Genomic DNA, 22,815 nt, shown 5'->3' with positions numbered 1-22,815 from the left:
GACCCCCTTCAGTCCTACTGCCAGGCTGGCCCGGCTCCACACAGAGTGGGATGGCAGAGTGGTGCCAGTGCCTGTGGCCACCAGCCCCGGGCGGTGCCCGGCTGGCCCCAGCACAGCTCCTGTGTGTACTCACCGCCTCGTACTTGGCGAAGCCACCCATGACAGCAGGGTCCACGATGCCATTGAGCAGCATGGAGAGCGGGTTGATGGGCAGGCTGGGGTCGTTCTGGTGCCGGTTGATCTCACTCATGATTTTCTCATTGGTTTTCATCATTGTCTCAATGGCGTTTTCCAGGGGGGAGATGATGGTCTGTGTGCAGGGAGGGGAGGTCAGTGCCCGCTGGCCCAGCCACCTCCCCCCCTAGTTAGGGCTGGCAGGGTGGGCTCTCCCTGGCCCCAGAGGAGGGACCCCAAGGGCTGCACATCTCACTCCATGAAGCTCCTCAGACCCTTGGCACTGGGTGCTTGGGGCTGAGCCGAGAATTCACAGGGACGCACTGGCCGTGCTGGTCCCTGCTCCCAGCACAGGCTGCCTCAAGGTCAGTCCTGCAGGCATGAGGCTGCAGTGGCTTACAGGAAACCTGGTTAACCATCGGTGTCACTTTGGGGGTGCAGCAGTGGGAGGCACAGCCTGAGCACCACGGCAGAGACATGTATGCAGTGCTTGTACAGCTGTATGTCCCCATGCCCACAGCACCCTGTGACAGCCCAGCCAGGGCATCCCAACAGCCCAGTGAGAGCATTGTGTGACAGCCCACTAGGGCACGTCACATCTCCATTGCTGTGGCTCCTGAGCCTCCCTGGATGTTGGCCGAGCACCTGCCTCTGACAGAGGCACAAAGCCCATGCACAGAGCCTTGGCAGCAGCTGCTAACACCCCTCCACCCTCTGCTGCTCCCCACACGTGGTCCCTGCTGCCCACAGAGGAGATGTGTGTTCCAGTGGTCCAGCCATGCAAACCTGTCCCTGCCACCACGTTGGTGCTGCTGGCACCAGCAAATGAAGGCTGCCAGTGCCTGGAGTGCCCGGAGGTCTCCATGCCCTGTGTCAGCAGAGGAACCCTTTCCCGTGGCCTGGCACAGCGATCCCACCTGGCACTGCCCCGAGATCAGCCCTGCTCCTGGGACAGAGAGGCCAAGGCAATGCCAAAGGGGGGTCATGGGAGGGAGCTGGGAGCTGTGGATCTGGGGGCTCAAGCACTGAGTGGGCTGGATCAGGTGTGCACTAACAGGCTCTGATGGGGTGCAAGAACCAGGGCAGAGGCTTAGATGAGCATGGGCAGAACATGTTCCCCATGCCCTGGCTCAAGCTCCTGGCAGGGCTGGGGGCTGGGAGCTGTGCTCACCGGGATCCAGGGAGGGCCCTGCTCCCCCCCTGCCCACTCCTCACCGTGGTGGTGGCAGTCACAGCAAACCAGCGCAGGATGCCAGGCAGGGGATAGGCTGTCACAAAGGTCGTCCGCTCGATCCACATGTTCTGCCGGAAGGGCAGCAGTCACCCACCGCCCCCCTCAGTCACCCACACTCACCCCTGGCTGCCCTGTGGGACGGGGGGCCTCCCACCTCCCCTTTTCATGGGCACAGGACCACCACCTTCCCCATCCCACAACCAGGGACCGCCTGTCTCTCCTCTGGTCCCTGGCTCCTTGCAGGGCCCCCCCCAGCTCTCCCATCCCTCCTGGTTTGGGGTCCTGGCAGCCCCTCCCAGCACTCACTGCAAATTCATTGTCAGGATCATTCGGGCCTCTCTTGAAGGGCCGTGAGTAGCTGAACTGCTGAACATGGTTGGCTTTGTAGAAGCTGTGGGGAGTGAAGGGGCAGAGATGGAAGAGGGCCCCCACTGTGTCCCACCCACAAGGAGCAGAGAGGGGGCTCCCTGTGCTTCCCCCCCACGCTGGACACTCACTTGGTGATCTGCTCTGGGATGATCCGGCCCTTGAGCCGGACCCTGGCTTCCTCCACCGGCTGCACAGTGAAGCACTGGATGTCTGCGGGAGTGAAGGAGCCACGGGCACCAGGGGGGGACGGGGCTCTGGGAAGAGGGGCGAACCTCAGGACTGCAGGAGTCCCCACACGCAGGGCAATGGACAGGGACCGAGCCGCTCCCCCAGCCCCAGCCCCCTGCACGGAGGATACACTGCCCCGGGGAGCCCCTGATGTCCTGCCCGGGAGGGGATGTGCTCTTCAGCTTCTCGGCGTTGGGGAAGGGGCTCAGCAGCTGCATCTCGAAGTCCTCCCGGCGCTCATACTCCTTCCCCCGGTAGATGAAGACTCTGTTCTGCAGGGGAGGAAGGTGGCAGCTCATCCCAGTGCCACGGAGTGGGGCTGGGGAGCCCTAGGGCTGTGCACCAGTAAGCCCCAGAGCACTGGGGTGCAGGTGCTGCTGAGGCTGAGACCCCTGCCAAACAGGAGACACCCCCTCTAGAAAAAAATATCTCCCCAAATGCAGCAACTGGAGGAAAAAGGAACAGACACATGGAGAATCAGGAGGTGATTGTTGCCAGCCAAGGCAGTGTCACTAATGGCAAATCCTGCCTGACCAATCCAGTGGCTTCTACAAGGGGATGACAGCATGGGTAGATGAGGGGAGAGTGACTGGACATGTGCAAAGCATCTGACCCTGTGCCCAGGACACCCTTTTCTCCAAGCTGGACGGGCCTGGATGGGGCAGATGGGACCCTTGGTGAGTAAAGAACGGGCTGGATGGTGACACTTGGAGAGTTGTAGTCAACAGCTCCACATCCAGGTGGAGACCAGTGAGAAGTGGGGTTCTTTGGGTGTGGAGGTGGCAGGCGTGGAGCTGCTCCCGGCCCCACTTACCCGGAGGAAGGTGGGGAAGCCCTGCCCGTAGTACCCCACGGCAAAGTAGTCTGGGCTGGGCCGCAGCACCTTCAGGATCTTCTCGTAGAACTTGGCTTCCCGCTGCTGCAGGGGAGAGGGGCAGGATGGGGCCCTGCAGACCACCATCCCCCAGCTCATCCCCACCATCCTGCCCTGCCAGCAGCACCCCCCATCCCAGCTGGGCACCCACCAGGATGTCACTCAGCATTTCATAGTCAAAGACGTGGCTCTCGTACTGCTCTGCCAGCTCCTTGCAGATGTGGATGGCCTCCTCCCACATCTGGAGAAGAGGGAGCCAGGGTAGGACCCCCCCAGGACAGGGAATGCTGGGTGAGGGGGCACCAGGGGCTTCCAGAGGAGACCCCCCTGCCTCTGGGGGCACCTGCATCCCTACCCCCCGGTGAGGAGAGGAGAGAAGTCTCTCCCTGTGGGGACTGGTGGTCCAGTGCAGCAGCAGGACTTGGCTTCTCACTGTATCCAGCCCTGGAGCCCACCAGCCTCGACAAGCTCTCCTCCCAGGATGTCCCAGCTCTGGCCCCTGGCAGTACCAGGGCTGGGACTGGGACAGGATGGGATGGGATGGGGCAGGGTGGGATAGGGTAGGACAGGATGGGATGAAGGACAGTGGCTGTGAGGTGAACCCTCCAGCCAGGCTTACTGCAGGGCAGCTCCAGCCCCACCATAGCTGTGGGGAGGCTGAGGGGCTGTGCTGAAGCCCAGGTCTGGGGGCTTGGAGCAGGGGCCAGAGGTGGCCAGGGGCCCAGGTTTGCCCTGAGCCAGCCGAGCTTCCTCTGGCTATGTGGGCTTGGGGGCTGCGGGGCTGGGTGGCTGCACTCACCTTGCCCTGGTCAAAGTATTTGATGATCTGGTTGTACAGAGCTTCCTTCAGCTGGCGCTGGGTATGCAGGTGGTGGCCGTGCAGGCCCGGCACAGGGGCCGTGTTGGGCTCCTCTGACCACTGCATGGGGGAGAGGGGACAGGACCTGGCCTGTCGTGCCAAGTCACCACGGCCGCCCGCCCCCCGCGTCCCCCCTGGACCCACCGTGAGCAGGCGGGCGTGCAGCAGCAGCGTGTAGGCTCCCTCCGTGTAGTTCTCGTAGCTGATGTGCAGGTCCTTCAGCTTGTACAGGTACCTGGGAGCGATGGAACCGCGTGTGGGGCCTGGCAGCCAGCACAGCTTGGCGCGTGCAGCCCCAGCCCCTGCCCCTCCAGCCGCTCTGACATTCCAGTGGGGAGCTCGGGGCCCCGGGACTCCCCACCCCAGGTGTTGCCAGTCTCCTGGTGCTGCACTCACCTGATGTACATGGCCTGGCGGTCGATCTCCTTGTAGAAGTTCTGGGGAAGAGCAGACAAGGCTGTTTGAGTGGCCCCAGAAGGGACACGTGCCACAGCCCCCCACAGACCCACAGTGGGTCATGGTGCTGCCAGGACTGTCCCCACACAGAGAAGGGGCTACCCCTGGCACCAGGGAGCTGCACGGCGACTCCCAGGGGACACTGGCTCTGGCAGTGGGTGCTCCCCATCTATGCTGTGCCAGGGGCACTGAGGGGACTTGGGGAGACACAGGGACAAGCCCTGCCAGCCCCAGGGACTGTGGGAAAGTGGAGATGAGCCCCTCCCACAGCCTGCCAGCCCAGGGAGCTGGGTGGACTTGGGCTTGAGCCCTGCCATCCTCAGGGAGCTGGGGCAGGGCACAGGTGCCCACCAGGAGGTTGACAGTGCAGCTCATGCTGTAGGTCTTGTTCTCATCGTTCATGACAGCCCGGTAGTCCAGGAGCCGCTCCAGGAGCGCAGTCACCAGCTCCACGAAGTCTGTCCCGGGCTTGGCCATCTCAGAGTGTCTCTGGCAGCAGCTCAGCAGGCTGGGGAAGAGAGGGGACCATGGGCGCCACTGCACACCCAGTGCTCCCACTACTGCCCTGCTCAGCTTCCCAGGGACTGGGAGTTGGGAGAGAGAAGACTCTCAACAAGGGGCATAAATCAACCCCTGGTCTGCAGTGAGACCCCCCACAGGCATGGCTGGGATGGTGGGAGACCTGACAGCTCCATCATCCTGCATGGGAACCTGACGAGCACAACAGAGCAGGAGTAAAGCCTGGAGATGGCAGAGGCATCACCTGGAGCAGGGGTATCACGTGGGGCATGGGGTAGTTCCTGGGGCAGGGACAAGTCCCAAAGCAGAGCAGGGCTAATTCCTGGGGCAGGGGTAACTCCTGGGGCAGAACAAGGGTAATTCCTGGGGTTGAGGCATCACTGGGGACAGGAGCATCACCAAGGGCAGGGACAACACCTGGGGCAGGGGCACTGCTGGGGGCAGGCAGCGGCAGGCTGGCCAGAGCAGCAGAGGTGTGCAGGGGGCACATAATGGTGCTCAGGCACCATCCTTCCTCCTCTCTGGTCCCACTCCCCAGCAGCATTCTCCAGGTCAGGGCACAGATGTGAGGAGGAGTGGGATGGCAGAGAATGGTGACAGCAAAAGGTCTGTGCCCTGGGGAGAAGGTGGGGATGTCACCGCACACTCACATGCTCTTGAAAAGCTGCTTGTACTGCTCATCCCCACGGCCGCCCTCCACCTCGCTGTCCAGCCTGCGCAGAATCTCGTCCTCAAACTGGGGGGGGGAAACGAGGATGGCCTCAGCTTGGCCCTGGCTGCTGCAGTAGCAGCCCCCAGAGACGGGGCCTCAGAGCAGCCCCTCCCCAGCAACCACCTGGCAGAGACAGGTCCCTGTCCCCACTCCCAGGCCATGCTACTCCCCTGGTGCAGGTGGTTCCTGCACCATCCCACCCCATCCTGCTCCCCAGGAGCAGTCCTGTCCCTCACCTGGCTGAAGCTCCCAGTCAGCTGGTGCTCGCAGAGCATCATGTCGAAGAAGATGGGGATGGTGGACCTGCGCAGCTCCAGCTCTGGCACCAGCGTCATCTCCAGGATAGGGCCCACCATGCCCGGGATGAACTCAATCTTGCGATGGCCTGGGGAGGGCAGGAAGGGCTGGGGGACAGATCTGCACCCATGCAGGCTCCCATGGCCACACTGGCAACACCCCACTCCCCACAGCCAGTCTGATGATGGTGCAGATGGACACCAGCCCATGGAGACCCAACAACCCCCCTGCACACCCTGGCTCACCGAGGCTGTACCACATGTCCCGGATGGATGCTCCGATCGTGGCTCTCATGTCCCCGTACCTGCCGGGATGGTGGTCAGTCAGCATCGCTCTGCAGCCCAGGGTGTGGCACGCCCTGGCCAGCTCACCCCAAAATCCCTGACCCTGCGGCGTGGCGGCAGCCTGGGCCAGGGACCCGAGGTGTTGCCGATCGGCCGGAGTGGACTCACTTGGCCAGGATTCTGTTGCGCTTGGCTGGGGAGAAGTTCTCCAGCTGCAGGGACTCCTGGGTGAGGAAGGCCACAGCCAGGTGGAAATAGTTGTTCCAAAGCTGCAGTGAAAGCACAGGGATGAATGTCAGGCTGGGTGAAATGGGGGACTGGGGGCCAGGGTGTGTCCTCTCCTGGACCCCCAGTCCCCACCAGGAACCGGCAGTGCCCACTCACCTGCAGCTCGAAGCTGCTGTTGCTCAGGAACATCTTGGTCAAGGTCGTGGCAAAGTGGTTGATGGTGTGCAGGAACTCCCTGGGAGCAAGTGGCCACAGGCACTGAGCAAGGGCAGCACCAGTGTGCCCACTGCCCAACCCAGTGTGCCCACCACCCACGTGCCCACTGCTGTCCCGCAGTGGGGGTAGGGCAGGGGCCTTTGTGCCCACTGCAGCGCAGCCCAGCGCCGCCTGGGTGCACCGGTCCTGCGTGCCTGGAGCTCTGCTCCAGTGTCTGCCTGCCCTGTGCCCCGCGAGGAACCCCAGAGTCTCACCCCCAGCCCCAGCGCCTGCCTACGGGTCCCTCCCAGCCCAGGCCCTCACCGGTTCTGCACCATGTGCATCACCACCCAGTCGCAGGGATACACTGTCTTCCCAATCAGGTCCTTGAAGAGAATGAAGGTCTCCATGAGGAAGTCCTGCCAGGGAGGAGGAGATGTCAGGAGCTGGGCTGGACCATGATGCCCTCTCGGGAAGACAGAGAGGTGCTGTGAGGGAGGTGCTGGTGTTGCCAAGGGGCAGCACTCACCATCAGCTCAGGCCGGGAGGGGAACGCCTGGATGTAGGCACTGTAGTGATCCTCGTCCATCTGGCTCAGGATGGCAGCCATGCAGGCCACGTAGTGGCTCTGGGGGAGATGGGCTGGTCAGTCCCATGACCATGGAAGGAGACACTATCCCTGTTCCCCCAGTCAGTCTGTACCCTGGAGACCCAACTGCTCTGGGGGACATTCGCCCCCCACCTGCCCTGGTTCCCTCCACCCCAGCTCCACAGACTTTTCCTGCCCCCTTCATCTCCAGCTCCTGGTCTGCACATCCCACTCCAGGGATGGGATGGCTCTGGCACCTGTCATGACTCCAAGGGGATGCAGGCATAGCTCTACAGCGTGGTGCTAAAGCATTTCTGTCATTTTTAAGGTAATTTAAGGGCATTTTGAAAATAGTAAGGAGGTTCTTTCTGGAGCCTGGCACCTCCAGTGAAGGGTCCCAAACTGAGCCCTTGGCTCAAGTCCAGGAGGCTCCTGGCTTTGTGGTGAGATAAGCAGCCTGTGCAGGAGCAGGATGCTGTCCAGAAAGATGTCCTGGGGGTCTCTGGGGTAAGAGCATCATCCTGCGGGCTCAGGATGAGTGATGGCCCTGCCGTGCCCCAGGGTTACTGGTGGAACTCTGTGATCATGCCGTGAGCCCTGTGAGGGCAGCACCGGGCACTGGGCACCACTGTCCATCCTGGGTGTGCTGGAGCAGCCCCAGCAGCTCTGTGCAGGACGCGGGGTGCCACAGGAACCTTCCAGTCCCGGTAGGTTGGTCAGTGCCGGAGCTTCCTCCTGGACAATTTCACCGACCCCAGGCCAGCCCTTGCCAACAACACGGAGCCCAAAGGGGACAGCCCAGGGCGGTTCAGAGGAACATGGTTGCTGCCAGTGACCAAGGGCTCCAGCTTCGTCCCCGCAGCTCCCAGGCAGCCCCGGGAGCTCCTCGGGATGGGGTGCAGCCCTCTGAGGGCTGCTGCGGGGAAGCCACGGCCAAAACTGGCTGCGGGTGGATTTGCAGCGAATGATCTTGTGGGAAGCAAATGGATCAAATCCCAACAGCTCACGATCCTTCGGGCATCCAGGTGACGCCACAGCCCCACGGCCGCCCCGCCGAGCGCTGCCCCGCGCAGCAGAACCGGCACACCGGGGGCCCGCGGGGCCGGCAGCCACCGCACCGTCCGGGCAGGACCCGCCCGGTGCCGGACCGGGACTCCTCCGGGGCTCCTCCGGGGCTCGGTACCCGGGCGCGCTCCCCGTCGCGAAGCTCCGCCCCCGCCGGCTCCGCCCCGGTACCGGCGAGCGCGCGCCGCCCGCCCCGCCCCGCCCCGCCGAGCCCCGCGCCCGCCGCTGCCGGAGCCGCTCCGCCGCCGAGCACCAGGTACCGGTGGGATGGGGAGAGGGCTCTGCCGGGGAACGGGGCGGCGGCCGGGCCGGGCGCTGCGGGGATCGGCCCTGCGGCGCCGGGCCAGGACCGGGACCGGGACTCCGGGCGGCCCCGCGGCCGGGGCGTAGGAACCCCCGGACCAGGAACGGCGGCGCGGTACCGGGAGCCCTGAAGCCGGGACTGCGCGACGGTGCGGGGACCCCGGGGGCGCGGGGGCGATGCGAACACCCGCGGCCCCGAGAGATGTGCCGGGGGCCGGCGGGGCCAGGGCGAGGAGCCGGGCTGGGCTGGCAAGGGGGATCCGTGGTGTCCCCCTTCTCCCGGCCGCCGGTGCGTGGTGCCCGACTCTGGAGCCCCGGGGGTCGCGGCACTTCCCAGTCCGCCTCTTCTTTGCCCCCGCTGAGCAGGAGCTGCCCGGGGAACTGCGGGAACCACGGGGGCGGTGGCACCCCGCACCGAGCATCCTATGGCAGGCACCGTGCGCCGGGCACCCCGCTCCGAGCCCCCTACGCTGGGCACCCCGCACGGACGTGGCCGCCGGCTGCCATGGTGGGGTCTCTGGGGGTCCCAGCCGTGCTGGAGCGGTGGCACGGTGTGCAGCCGAGGGAGGTGAATCTCTGGTGGGAGCTGCTGTGTTAGAGGGGCCGAAGACCCCCAGATCGTGCCCCGGTGCCGCAGCCGCGCCGTGCCGCCCCGGCCCGTGGCCCCGCCGCTTGTCGAGTGGCTGCGTGCGGGGCTGCGTGCGAGAGCCGCGCTGGGGAGCGGCCGGGCGGGCTCGGCTGTGCCCCGCTCCCCCTCGTGAGGGACGGGTCGGTCACCGGGGCTATGCCGGCTGACACACGCACACGCAGATCCAGGGATGTCCCTTTCAGCACCGCGCGCCGCGGTGACGCCGGCCGGGGCTGGAGGGATTCAGCCCACGTTGCTCCCGGCTGCTCCCGGCGCCGCGCTCCGCGCCCAAGGCCTTGTGTCCGCCAGCGGGGCTCCGGGATGCGGGAGCGAGCCCAGCCAGTCCTGCGAAACAGGGAGCCCAGCTCCCGGGGTGCGCCGGTCCCGACCCTCCCCACGGGATCGCGCACAAAGCCCGTTAGAGCTGCGGCTCCCGGCAGAGGTGCGGGGGGGCGGGAGATCTCCGCGGAGCCGGTTTTGTATTGGGAGCATGAGGTGGACACGTATGAGTAACCACTGGGCCACGGCTGTGCTAGCGTGTGCCTGCATGGGGACACACGGGGACATCGATGTCAGCTGCCCGCTCTGGGTGGCAGAACGCATTTAGTGCCAGCAGCAGCTCCCGGCGGTCTCCACACTCTCGGGGAGCTCTCGGGGGCAGGGGAACGAGCCCCTCGGCACAGACGCGGTGGGGACGCGGGGGACCACCGACTGCGCTGCCTCCCTGCGGTGCTGCCCGAGGAGAAGGGCCAGGGGGCCGCGGGAGGGACCCTCGGGCAAAGCCAGGCTGAGGCTGGTACCCCCGGCCCTTTCCCTCATCCCCTCTCCATGGGGAGGGTTTGTCTTTCTGGCGCTCTCAGAGGAGTGGGGTGGATTTCATCGCAGAAGCTCCTTTGGACTGAGGTTGTCTTCTTTACAAATGATAATTATTATAATTATTTAATAGTGTGGTGGCATCCAGAGGCCATGGATAATTAGTGGGTCTATTCCCATCCGTGCTAACAACACTACTCCAGTCCTAACCAGTGCCTTTGGCAGAGCCTGCCTCCCGTGTTTGTGGGGATGATCCGTGTGGTCCAGGCTGTTTGATGGTGGGGAAACTGAGGCACAGGGAGACAGGAGGACACTTGGTAATTCCCAGATTCCCCTGGTAACCACAGTTGTCCAAAGCACATGGAGATAAAGGGGAGCAGGCTGCCTGATGGCATTGGGAATGCACTTAAAGGCAGGAATTTGTATTCTGGAAGGACGTTCCCTGTGCTGGGAGCTGCAGCTGCAGAGGCCGCAATGCTGGCTGCTGGCACCATGGCTGGTGGGCACCAGTGAGACAGGGGCTATCCCGGGGGGACCCTGCTGAGCCCCCTAAACCCAGACCAGTGTGTGCAGGGGTGGCCAGGGTGGTGTGGGAACAGCTGGGTGGTGAAGCCTTTCCAGCTTTTTCCATAACTGTGCTCTGGGGAAAGCTTGTGGCTTTCTGATGCCATTTCTGGCATGAGAGGAAGCTCCTGGAGTCCTGGTCTGACAGGGCCCCCCCAGCCTGGCTGGCTGCTCTGCATGCTGGGGAGGGTGGGCTCCAGATGGGTGCCCAAGCCCCTTCTGGAAAGGTGAGACACCCTCCCCAGAGAGCACGGGGCTGTGGGGTCTGCTGATGAGCTGTGTCTCGCTTCCTGGTCCTGACATTTGCTCGGGATCATCCTGGGGCAGAGGTGCTGGCAGAGCCCTGGGCTGTGGTCGAGCTCTCTGGGCTGTAGTTGAGCTCTCTGGGCTGGATCTCTGTGACAAACATCTTCCCAGATCCCTGTAGACACGCAGAGCATTTCCAGGGCTCAGAGGAGCATGGTATTGCTCACACCACATTTGCTGGGTGTTCTTCCTCCCAGGGTGGTCTCTCCTGCAGCCCCAAGGAGTGACACTGAACTGCAGTGCTGGCAGCAGCTCCAGGGATGTTCACTTGCTCCTCCGTGGAGGTGGCTGAGGGAAGCCCTGGGATATGGAACAAACCCCTCCTGAGATGCTCCTGCTCCACATGGGCTGTCTGCCCTGCTCTGCCCGTGCTCCCCCAGGCAGGTCACTCTACCTCTACATGTCTCATTAAAACGGTGATACCGATGCTCCTCTGCTTGGCAGAGAGGTGGGAACGCCAGCAGGTAGTGGAGGGAACAGAGACGCCACTGCCATGACAGCCATATTAGCATCCACAGGAGACAGAGGAATAATTTGGCTTCTGCAGCTTCTGAAGGCTCACGTAGAGGCTTTGTACTCTCCTCTTCCTGACCGCATGCATCCTCCATGTGCAGCACCAGCACATCTGCAGGTGGAGGGGAGCAGTGGAAGCAGAACTGGTGACCTCTGTGTGCCAGGAGGCTGCTCCTTCCCAATCAATGGGACCTCTTCCGTGGGCATGAGCCATGGTGTGTGTGGCCAGGGCACCCAGGAGCCTCCGTGGCCTCAGAGAGGAGCCTGCAGGGTGCCCGTGGGTGCTGCCCTGTGGGAAGATGGGTGGTGGAGACCCCCCGCCCTGGCTGGGCTCCAGAGCCTTCTCCTGGGCCCCGTGGCTGGGAGAGTGACTAATGTTCCCGCAGAGCACTTCAACCAGTGACCTACATAGGGATGAGTGCGGATCCCTCGGCTCATGCGAGCTGCCACTCGTGCCAGGACCCGTGTGCCAGTGCCACTTCTGGAACCCCTGGGCAATGCTCTGTGGGTGCTGGGGGGCTGTAGGGCACAGGCCACGGTGACAGGGACAGTACCTGTGCCTTTGGTCAGGCCAACCCAGGGGTCCTGGGGGAGCCCCAGTGGTGTCTGAGCAGCGCCCTGAGTGCTGCCTGGAGGGAGGGATCAGGTGCTGTGAGGACCACTGGGGACATGGGGAGCTGGGCTTGGGGACATGAACAGAACTGGACCCGCAGAGCACTGGGATTGTGGCTGAAGAAGGGACATTTCCTCACTGGGGACCACAAGGGCTGAGTGCTGAGGAGGGAGAAGAGCTGCTCGAGCGGAAGCGCTCCATTGGCACAAGTACAGTCGGATATAAACGGGCCATGATTAAGTGCCTGCAGGAAATGAGAAGGTCTGTGAGGCTCTGAGCAGCTGAGTTCTGGAAGAGCCTCCAAGAGAACCGTGAGGGCAGGGCATGAGCTGCCTTCGTGGTGGAGCTTCCTCAGCGAGGAACTGGATTTTGGGTGTGCAATTTGCCTGAGGAGCTGCTCTGAGTCCTCCTTCCTCGAGTCCCAGAGATGCTCTGATCTGAGTACAAACGCCTCGAGTCCTCCCAGAGCCAAGGCAGGATTAGACTCTGCTGTGGAGTGATGTGTCATGAGCCTGGCTTCTGCCCCTCCAGTGCCTCATCCTCCAGTGCTGACCCTCTCCATTGCCAGCAGCACCTCTCTCTTCTCTGGAGATCAGAAAAATCAGAAGTGTTGCCCCACAGAAACTGTTACCTCATGAGTGGAGCCGGGTCATTTGCTGCTCTCCTCTGCAGTTCCAGGAGAAGCTGACTTCCTCCCTCATAAATCTCATCTCCTGTCCTCTTGCATCCTGAGAAGATTTATGTGTCTGTTCCGGTTTTCCCTCTGCCACAGGCATTACTAGGAGGACGAGGAGGAGGATGGGTGGGGAAAGGGCCAAAGCTGGCAGGTAACTTTCTGTACAGGGCAGTGTGAAGCAGGACTCTGTCCTCTGAGGGCAACCCTGCACCATGCGAGATGAGTCCCACGATGCAAACCCAGCAGGTTTAGTGCCTCTCACTCACAAAATTCACCATCAGTCGGTGCTGGCCAGAGGAACCCAGTGCTGGGGCTCTCCCAGGGGAGATTCCCAAGCCCTTTGCAGGCTGGTGGGCAGGTGATGCAGGATGAGGTGCGGCATCCCACTATCTGACATGGCACAGCATGTTTGTGGCAAAGGGCTCTGGGCTGGGGAGGGAGCTGGGCTGGCACATGATTCGGAGCCCTGGTGCTGCTCACTAGGAGGGTACTGAGTCTTTGTGGGTGCTGGTCAGTGGTGTCCATGGGAAGAGGTTCCCAACACTTCCTCAGCTCCTGGGCTCACTCAGTGGAGCAGACATCCTTCCCAGCTGTGCTGAGCATCCAGCGCAACCCGCTGCCGCAGGACTCATGTCCTCTGTTGCATTACAGGAGAATCACCTGGTTTTACCTGTACACCATCAATGTGACCTGCTGTCCCACCTTATCCATGAGCCTGGAATTGCCACAGGAACCAGAGGAGAAAAACCACTCAGATCTAAAAAATTGCTGAGATGGAGGATCCTCCCTTTCCAAGCTGCTCCTGCACCAGCTGGCCTCACTTTTTAAGGAAGTTGCTCCTCCAGCTCATCAGCCCGTGTTTCCAGCTGCCATGAGCACAGCCTGGAACTACTGCCCAGAGCCCAATCCTACACAGCCTCGGCCCCACGCCTATCACCTGCCTCTGTGTTGGCCTTTTTTCTTCCTTGCACTTCATTTTCTCCCATTTCCTCAGTTTCCCTCTGTGGTCAGGACCAAACACTGCCCTGGGCCGCTGCCCCTCTGTAGCAGTGGGGCAGAGTCCAGCTATGGGTGATGGTTGTGGGATGGTTACAAGTGGAGATGTGTTGGTTAGCTGGTTTTAATCCATTTAATGTGTGTCACATTGCTTTGGGATTATCCTGCTTTCTTCGTCGAAATGTCAAATGCCTCACAGAAATCCGAGTCTGCTCCGACGAGGCTTTTACCTCCACTGACCAGACTTGGAACCTCATCAAGCCCAGCAGCAAATGGGTTTGATGAGCCGTGTTCTCCGCAGCTCCGCGCTGGGTGGCGTGGCTGGCGCACGCTGCCGTCCTTCAGAGGGGATCAGTCAAGCCCCGAGCCCATTCCCTGGCCAGTGCCAACCCACCCACATTCCCTGGACCCCCATGCCAGGGCTCTGCTTCTCCACATCCCTCGCACTGGGCTCCCCCAGGGTCGCTCTCCACTGACCACCCCAGGGGGTCCCCAGCACCCCCTGTCCCACAGGCACAGAGCCCAGCGGGGCACACTGGAGCGGAGCACCAGGGCTCCGGCTTTGGTCTCGGGGGCTCTCACAGGTCTCTTCCGGAGAGGAGTGACCACAGCCTTGGGGTCCTCTTGGACTGGACCCTGGAAGGAACTGTGGTGGGCTTTGGACTTTGGAGGGGCTCCGGTGGACCCCAGGATTGGGGCGTTGAGCACCATTTCCCCGTATATGGAGCTTGATGAGGAGCTGGGAAGCGCCAGTGCAGCTGGGTGCATCCAAGGTGTCCTGGGGCCCATCAGCACAGGGGGTTCCTCGGATTCAGCGACAGTCTGGGGGGTCCCATCAGAGAGGGCAGACCCAGGTTACAGGGGGCTCGTTATCCATGCAGACACCAGTGTCTGCAAACAGTGCCCGAGCACAGCACTAAATCCAACCACAGCACAGAGCAAACGCAGGGACGTGTGGGAGGGTCCTGGCGTGGGTGGTTGACATCCTCGGAGCTGTTCCCAAATGGAGTTGCTCCATGTATAATTTATAGGCTTCCCTTTGTCCTTGTGCCTTGTCTCTGATCTCCCAGCGGTTTGGGAGGCCGAGGGGGCTCCGGCGAGGCCTCTCTGACTGACAGTGCCGCATTTGCTGTGTCGGTGGGGGATCAGCCTCGTCCCACGCTGCGTCAGCCGTGGCTCGGCGAGGTGCCCGCCGCAGGATCACGGGGCTGGTCCAGGTTCGGACCGTGCCAGTGGTGCTCCTGCCCTGTGCTCGGCCCTTGGAGCCATTCCCAGCACCCTCTGCCCTGTGCTGGCTAGTGCTCCCATTAAGGAACCCTCTGAAGCAGGCTGACCACATGCAGGCTGCCTTCTGGAGTGCTCGGCTCTGGCACAGAGATGTGCCCACTGGGCCCCTCTGCCCTCGGCGTGTTGCCCTCCCTGGCACAGCCACAGCCGAGGATGCTGCCGGGGACCTGGGCATGGGACACCTGGCCCAGGGCATTGGCCCCCTCTATGGCACAAGGGGGAGAGCTGACCCTGCAGGCAGGGCCTCAGGGGGTGGCTCACACCACGGCCATGGAGTGGGTGCCCGTGCCCCGGGCCAGGCAGGGCTGTGGCAATGCGGGACACGAGACGGGTGCCGCTGGCTCCAGAGCCAGCTCACTCCTCTGCCTGTGCTGCCCATACTAACGAAGAGCCCCGTCCCATCCCTCGTCGCGTCCTGCCTCACAGACATCTCCGGGTGTCTGGGCACGGCTCCAAGCTCGGGAAGGGAAGCGCCGGGCGGCTGGGCAGCGTGTGGAGCAGCATCCCGACGAGTGCGGGGCGGGGTGTGCAGAGGCACTGGGGCATGCAGGGCCGGGGTGGGGGCAAGGAGGGCTGTGTGAGCTCCCTGCTCTGCTGGGTCAGTGCTCACTGCGGGCTTGGGGAGGCACTGGGCACTGGCACGTGCAGCACTCGGAAGTTTGGTTGTTCCAGCGCTGGGGACTCCGGGCTGCTGTGCTGAGTCAGCGCTTTGTGCCAGCAGGAACAAGGTAAGACAGGGAGGGAGCCAAGGGGTGGCTGTGCCATGTGTCCACCTGCAGTGAGGACAGAGGGGCTGTGGAGCCGGCGAGGCTCCTGCCTTATTGTGCTGAGAGGGCGTGGGGGCCCTGGGGGAGCAGCAGCCTGTGGTCTGGGCTGGGGACCAGAGGGATGTGGGACATGGGACATGGCGTGGTATGGTGAGGCTGAACTACCACGCACCAGGGCTGACATCTCTGTCTCTCCCACCCTCTCCCTGTCATGTCCTGAAATTAGCCATCGGCCTCCCCTGCACCCTGGGACATCCCAGCAGGGCTCCCAGTGTGCCCTGTGCTCCATGTGCCCAGGCAGTGTGATGGGCTGGGGCAGCTGCAGGCAACCCAGTGGGCAGAGGCAGAGCCAGCTGGGCATGGGGCTGGGTGCTGGGAGTACATCTGGACAGGGCTGCGAAAGGGTTTGCTTGGCAGGTGTGTGGAGGAGGAGCCCTGCAGAGCTGTGCAGGAAGGATGGCAGGGATGGGGATACGGCTGGGTGCAATCCCCGCTGTGCCCCCAGGTCCTGACCCTGTGCTGCCTGGGAAGCAATGCTGGTGTTGGGGATATTCCACAGTCTCACCGAAGGTTCTCTCTCCTGCTGATTCTCACATGCCTGAAGTGGCTCAGTTTCCCCAAGCCACAGTCTCACCCCTGCCCACGGAGCTAGCCCCCCACACCTGCAGCCCAGCCAGCACCACCAGTGCCCATCTGGCCATGCTCCACAAGTGACAGGTCCCTGTGCCCATCTGGCCACGCCCCACACACGACGGGTCCCCTCTGCCAATCTGGCCAAGCCCAGTGCAGGATGCCCCATGCCCACTCCAGCCACGTTGCATGCTGGATAGGTGCCCCACGCCCTTTCCAGCCCATGCAGAGCTGGTGCCTGTGTGTGATGGGTGTCCCACGTGCAGTAGGTGCCCTGTGTCTGTCTGTCCCTCACGGGAGCCCCATGCCCCCCCCCCGTCCTGTCCTGCCCTCCCACTGCCGCCCCACACACGAGGCACCAGCCCCGGCGAGGCAGAGCTATTTTTAACAGCTGCTTCTGCTTGATTTGAGCTGTGAACTCGGAACGTGTTTATGCTAAAGGGGTTTCTTTTCCCTTCTCCCTTTGTGCTGAGGAGGCAGCGCCGCAGATCAAAGTCTGTCTCTTCGCGTTTGGTGATGGCGGGCTGGGAGGGAGCTGAGGCGGGAGAGGCTGGCGGCGCTGCGGGGACACTCGTGTCCTCGGGGGCTGTGGTGGTGTGGCCAGGGCTGACGCACCTCTCTGTCCCCGCAGGTCCAGAGCCCAGGAGCCATGGGCAGGCACGGCCGGCACCGGGCCCAATGCGGGCGGCCCTGAGCCCGGGCAGCCGCCGCGGGACGATGGGCTGCGGGCGCCGGCGGGGAGCTGCGGTGCCGGGCAGGGCCGTCGGGGCGGCGTGCCGGGGGCTGTAGGGCCGGGCAGTGGGCAGCATGCCCCGCGGCCCCTCGCCCGCCTCCCGCCCAGCATCCCCTCTCTGTGGCAGCGCGGGATGAGGCTGCCCACTGCTCCAACAGCTCTGGGGACGGGTGTAGCCCAGGGCTCCGGCCATCGGCGCTCGGCCCCCCGCGCCGCACCGCAGCCCCCCGGCCCCGCGGCCCTGAGCCATGGTCAGCCGTGAGCCCGTGCCTGGCCCGGCCCCCGCCGGCGAGGGCAGCCAGGAGAAAGCCATGACGGTGCGCTCGGTGTTGCTCAACCGCGACTCGCCCGACATCGAGAGCCGCCTCAAGCGCCGGCGCAACCGCACGCAGCAGGTCCGCTTCAAGGACCTGGTGGAGGGCGGCTCAGGGCAGGCGGGCAGCCCCCCGCCTGGGCCCGCGGCCACCCCCGGCCCCAACACCCCACGTGCCTCGCCGCCCCCCAGGGATGCCCCTGAGCCGGCGGCTCTCCGTGCCTCGCGGCGCAGCTGGCCCCAGGCACAGCCGGGCTCGCTGACGCTGCCCATGCCCAGGAAGGCGTGCATGAGCACGGCCATCCAGACCTCCCCCAGCCTCCAGAAGCCCTTCCCAGCTCCCCAGCCCCGCAGCAGGAGCGTCTGCGATGTGGCAGGGGATGCGGTACTGCCCACCGTGGCGAGTGCCGGGTGCCCTGGGGTGGCCGTGCCCACCGCGACCAGCTGGGCTGTGCCCCCGCGGGCCCCTGGCAACCTCCCCACACATGACCGCACTGTGGCTCTCGCCCAGCACGCCACGGTGTGCCCCCTACCACTGCCACCGCCCAGGGACCCCCCTCCCCCTTACCGCGGCACAGCCGGGTGCCCCGCTGCCCGCTGCGCCCCTGAGCCCTGCCCGCCGCCCCCCGCCTGTGCCCAGCTCCGCGGGAGCCCACGAGGTGGCCACGGGGTCACCCCACGCCCGGCTTCAGTACCCTGTGGCCGGCCCCGACCTCCCGCTGAGCAGCGGGGGCTTGGCCGGAGCGACTCAGAGCGGACCCTGCCCTGCGGCCGCCCACCACCCCAGCCCTCCCCGCACCGCCGGCAGCCCGGCCCCGCCACGGACACCCATGGCCTCCGCCAGCCACCTCAGGGCAACCCCCCCCGGGACCCCCCTGCACCCCACCACCAGCTCTGCGGTTCGCCATGGGGGGGGCCCTGCTGCACCTCGCCAGCCCCCATCCCACCAGTGCCGGGCTGGCACAGCTCTGCTGCCGCTGCTGTGCCGGAGAAGACACCAGCTGTGCTCAGCACCTGCAGCCGGCTCCACGCTGCTGAGCCCGGGCATGGCCGGGCAGGACCCGAGGGACACAGGGAGCTGCTGCCCCCAGTCCCACAGGGCCCCAGCATGGGGACACAAACAGCAGGGTGGGCACCAGAGCCCCCTCAGCATGGGCAGCCCTGCCTCGCTGCTGAGCAACCGGAGACACTGCACCATGTCCAGGACCTACTGCAGCTGGTGGTGGTGGCCAAGGGACCGGTGGGACCACCAGCGAGGGACGAGGACGCCCAGACAACTCAGGGAGAGGGCCCCTGGCGGCCCGGGGAGCAGGGAGACCTGCATTCCCAGCTGCAGTCCCTGGAAGGGGTGCTGGAGACCAGCCAACAAACCATCAGGGTGCTGCTGGACGTCATCCAGGACCTGGAGAAGAAGGAGGCGCAGCGGGACGGGTGAGCAGGCGGGGATGGAGCGAGGGGCCAGGGAGACAATGTCTCTTGGGGGCTGGGGATGGAGAACAGGGGACGTGTCCAGCTTTGGGTGCTGCCGCCTCGTGGACGTTTCCCTCTGAGAAGCTCAGAGCTGCTGTCCACACACACACGGCCCCGTGTCTCAGTGCAAGGTTTCGCCCTCCCCAGCGCGTTCTGCTCACGCCTCCGGGGCCCTCCCCGTGCCCAAGGATGGGTGCAGGGGGTGCAGGCCTGGGGGACGAGGGGATGCTGGACCCCTGCCCAGATCTGGTGCAGTTGACTTGCCCATTGGTCACTGGGAACAGGGATCTGGGATGTGACATCCCAACGGCTGGCTCAGCGGGGGACATGTCCCTGCCATGCCACATGTGCAGCCACCCTGAGCTCTCACCTCCATGGAGGCACCTTCAGCACAAATCCAGTGGCTGGTGCCCTCATGATGGGTGTGTCTGTGTCCAGGGGAGGTGCCCAACACCCCCATCTGGCCTGCCCAGGATCTGCTCTCTTGGGCAAGGTCTCCCCCCAGGCCAGCATTCCTTGGCCTCCCAGGCAGATTTGCCAAATGGCTCGAGGTGGTCAGTCCATGATGATTCCCAGCTGAGACCCTCCAAACTCATCTCACACAAGGGCAACCAACCTCCCAGGAGGTGCCAGTCCCAGCACCCTCCTGTAAAACCTCTGGGGCTTGTTCCTGATGCCCAAGATTGTCAGCTCCCACTGGGGCAGCACAGAGGTCCATTTGTTCAATCAGATTAAGCCAGTGTTGGGTGTGAGCAAAGTGCAGGGAATGCCGTCTCTGTGCCACTGCTGGAGCACTGCCAGTGGGGAGGGACCCCTGGGGGTCTCAGTTCGGCACCCACTGAGGCAGGTGCAGCCAGGACAGCTTAATTAAGGCCTTGGCTCCATATACTGTTACAGTGAAGTGAGCAAACAAGATACCCAGAGACACATGGAACGGGACAGGAAATCACATAAAACATTATCCTGGTGTCCTTATGCTGTGGAACAGCATGGCCTCATTTGGTACGGGTCAGATCCCAGGTGCCTACTGTGCACTGGAGTGGGGCCACCAGCCCTGACACGTCCTGGCCAAGTCAAGGCATTGACTGCTGGCAACATCCTGCACAAAACACCATCCCAGAGTGAACCGTCCTGGCAAAGGTGCCCATGGGCACACACACACATACACACCATATATATTTAAACACCAAACACCATCCCAGGGTGAGCTATCCCAGCAGAGAGGTGCTGTTGTAAACGTCAGAGCTGCAGGCACACACACACATACGTACCATATATATATATAAAAGGTCTCATGATCTAATTTGGGTGCTGATAGAATAATCCCCATTGCAATGTATAATTTGGTGCATTAACAGACCCAGTTTCCGAGGGCTGAGAACAACCATGGTCAAGGTCAAGTAACAGGAGGAAGATTTCAATGGGAAAATGTGACATCTATGTGGGACACGAGGGTGTTCTCTCAGCTGTCCCCCCTTCCACAGCCCTGAGGGGGCAATGGAGACACAGAGGTGGGGTCCCAAGGGGACCAACAACATTTCACAGGGGCCATTTCTTACAGCTCTGAGAGCAGAGGGAACCAGGGACCAGCAGGAAGCACCCACCAGCAGTGCTGGGGTGCAGGGGGTCCCCGGCACAGCCCCTGGGATTAGGGTGCCTCGGGGATGGGGTCTGGCACCAGCAGCAGAGCCATGGAGGGTGCAGACTCCTTCTGTGGAGCGGCAGGAGGATGTGGCAGCATGAGCTGAGCCTGGGCACGCATCAGCTTAATCCGAGTCCTGTGCACCTTCCCGGAGGGGGAGGAGGATGCTCTGGTACAAAAGCATCAAGAATAGATAAATTCCAAGTCTAGCGTAGGCTGGAGATGAGTCTGGAGCATCTCCTGTGCCCATCTGCCAGGGCACCACCGTGTGCCCGTGCTCGCGCACAGACACTCCCTGCGGCACTGTGTGTGGGGACACGTGTGGTCACCTGGGGGCTGCAGGTGTGGGGACCCCTGGGATGAAGATGGGGATGGGAATGAGAGGGCACAGACAGAGGGAAGAGTTTGGGACTGCTGCTGGGCCTGGCTCTGGTTTCTTCCCATCAGAGAAATCTGTGAAGCTGAAAGGAACCGTGCTTGGCCTGGCATTAAATGGGATCGCGTGGGAGGAGAGGGACTGGGATCCAGGGAGGAGAGTCCTGGCTCCTGGGGTAGGAGCTCAGAGGCACATGAGGGGCTGGGGGCAGCAGGGGGCACGGGCAGACCCAGGCCAGTCTCTGGGCTCATGGCACATCTCTGTCCCAGGCGACACTCGTACCGGACCGGGCAGGACATCGCCAACTGCGGGACCTGCCGGGACTGTGCCTGTATCATCTACAGGTGAGGGCAGCCCTGGCTCCGCATGCTCCTGGGGGTCCTGCTCCCCTGCACCCCCTGGCTCCTCTGTGAGGCAAGAGAGGGGGGTCTGTGAGCCTGCACCCCCTGTCCCGGTGTTGGGGGGCACCATGTACAGAGCACCCTTGGGTGTCTTGGTTGTCACTCGGCCTGGATCTGTCCCTTTATCCCTGTGGGGAGCAGCTCCCGCTCCCAGGAGCAGCAAGGGTGATCTCCATGGAGGAGCAGCAGCTGGAAGGAGACTGCTCTGGCAGGATGGCTGAACATTTATCTCCTGTAATGGCAATCTATTGGGGAAGCCTCACCAGCGGCTGGTGCGTGGGCTCACTCGAGTCCAGGCTGCATCCCATTGTCTCTGTGCCAGCTCCACACAGATGCTGCAGATGGATTCCTGCCCCTCGCTGCTGTTTGGGAACACAGGGTCTTTGTCTCTGCTTCCCAGTGCTGGCTTTGGATCGGGGTGTGGAATCCCCGTCCTCTGCTGCCCTCTCTCCTCAGAGCCCATTTGATCTGTGGGGAAAGGCATCTCATGCCCTCCCTGCTCTCTCAGGCCCCATTCCCGGAGGAACTGGGAATTCGCTCAAGCCTTCTGCCCTTCCAGGCACCCCTTTGTGTCCTTCTGGCTGTCCCCTCTGCAGTGTGGGTGGATGGCCAGGTGTGTTCTCATTTTGCTGTTAATTAGGCTGACTCTGGGTGCTGGGATGGGTGGGATGTGGTGCACAGAGCTGCTGCCAAGCCCTGCTCTGTGGTGCACGAGTGTGCCACAGCCCTGCTGTGCTTTGTGAGCACTGTGCCCCTTCCCTGGTGCATCCCAGGGCTGGGGGTGCCTGTCTCCAGACCCCTCGTGCCCCTGTGCACAGTGGTGCTGCCTCAGCGTTCTTGCTCTCCACACTTTTCCCACACTCCCCTGCTGTAGCTCATGGGGGACTTCAGCGCTAATTGGGCCTGACGAGCCTGTCTCCACGTGGCATGGCAGTGCCACAGATGTCACATATGGGGGAGGTGGATCCCTGGAATGGCCAGGCTCCCGCTGGGGACTCACAGTGGGCTTTGCTGCTGCCCGCAGGATGAGGAGAGGCTCTGGAGGGACATGGGGTGGGGGAGTAGAGGGAGCACCTCTGGCACCAGACCCCAGGGATGGCCCGTGGTGGGGTCAGATCTGCCTGCCCCGTCCCACCTCAGGGCAATGCACCAGCCGAGCACCCCCCCAGCAGTGCTGACCCTTTCCTGTGTCAGTGCTGGGGAGTCAAGGTCCCTCCCTTTGCTGCCCCCTGCTCTGGGGCCACTGGTGCCCCTTGCCATTTTTTCCTGGAAATGGCTGGGGACCCTCTGTGTCCTCCCAAGGGGAGGTGACAGGAGGTGACGAGAGGTGTTAGAGTGCCAGGAGGGCTCCTGGGGCACTCCCCGTGTGCTGTGCCACGTGTGTTCCCAGCACACGCCGCAGCACCTCGTTGATCCGATGGGACGTGGCTGGTGTGAGGAGACTGACATGTTTTCCCTGTGAGGGAACATCGCTGCCAGCAGCCAGCCCGCACCACAGGGTGCTGCAGGGACACCGGGGGCTCTGGGGACGCTGGGGGCTGGAGGGACATGGAGGGCTGTGGGGACAGCAGGGGCTGCAGAGACAGAGAAGGCTGGAGGGATATCAAGGCCTGCGGGAACACTGGGAGCTGTGGTGATACCAGGGGCTGTGAGGACAGCCAGGGCTGGGGGGACAGCCAGGGCTGGGGGGCACAGCCAGGG

The 22,815-nt window shown here is 63.5% G+C and overlaps 2 protein-coding genes across 3 annotated transcripts in view; one reads left to right on the top strand and one right to left on the bottom strand.

The window, feature by feature from the left end:
- The window catches only part of LOC113960242 (dedicator of cytokinesis protein 2-like), a 49,543-nt gene that overhangs the window by 3,128 nt on the left and 23,600 nt on the right, over positions 1-22,815 (bottom strand). For both annotated transcript variants that reach the window (XM_027669708.1, XM_027669709.1), the window contains exons 29-46: positions 6,959-7,057; positions 6,754-6,848; positions 6,391-6,469; positions 6,175-6,275; positions 5,968-6,026; positions 5,662-5,810; positions 5,364-5,449; positions 4,546-4,702; positions 4,135-4,175; positions 3,883-3,973; positions 3,679-3,798; positions 3,031-3,120; positions 2,820-2,924; positions 2,136-2,277; positions 1,906-1,987; positions 1,715-1,799; positions 1,390-1,476; positions 134-310 (exon numbers count right to left, since the gene is read on the bottom strand). In XM_027669708.1, the coding sequence (XP_027525509.1) occupies positions 134-310; positions 1,390-1,476; positions 1,715-1,799; positions 1,906-1,987; positions 2,136-2,277; positions 2,820-2,924; positions 3,031-3,120; positions 3,679-3,798; positions 3,883-3,973; positions 4,135-4,175; positions 4,546-4,702; positions 5,364-5,449; positions 5,662-5,810; positions 5,968-6,026; positions 6,175-6,275; positions 6,391-6,469; positions 6,754-6,848; positions 6,959-7,057 (1,845 nt within the window). The remainder of the gene's footprint in view (positions 1-133; positions 311-1,389; positions 1,477-1,714; positions 1,800-1,905; positions 1,988-2,135; positions 2,278-2,819; positions 2,925-3,030; positions 3,121-3,678; positions 3,799-3,882; positions 3,974-4,134; positions 4,176-4,545; positions 4,703-5,363; positions 5,450-5,661; positions 5,811-5,967; positions 6,027-6,174; positions 6,276-6,390; positions 6,470-6,753; positions 6,849-6,958; positions 7,058-22,815) is intronic.
- Positions 16,922-22,815, top strand: part of LOC113960243 (basic proline-rich protein-like) — a 7,253-nt gene continuing 1,359 nt past the window's right edge. The window contains exons 1-2 of the mRNA XM_027669710.1: positions 16,922-18,656; positions 20,983-21,057. Of these exons, the coding sequence (XP_027525511.1) occupies positions 17,161-18,656; positions 20,983-21,057 (1,571 nt within the window). The 5' untranslated portion in view covers positions 16,922-17,160. The remainder of the gene's footprint in view (positions 18,657-20,982; positions 21,058-22,815) is intronic.

This window comes from Corapipo altera, unplaced genomic scaffold (genome assembly GCF_003945725.1).
Source record: "Corapipo altera isolate COAL_440 unplaced genomic scaffold, ASM394572v1 289, whole genome shotgun sequence".
Classification (NCBI taxonomy): Eukaryota; Metazoa; Chordata; class Aves; order Passeriformes; family Pipridae; genus Corapipo; species Corapipo altera.
This window is presented reverse-complemented; position numbering and strand designations above follow the sequence as displayed.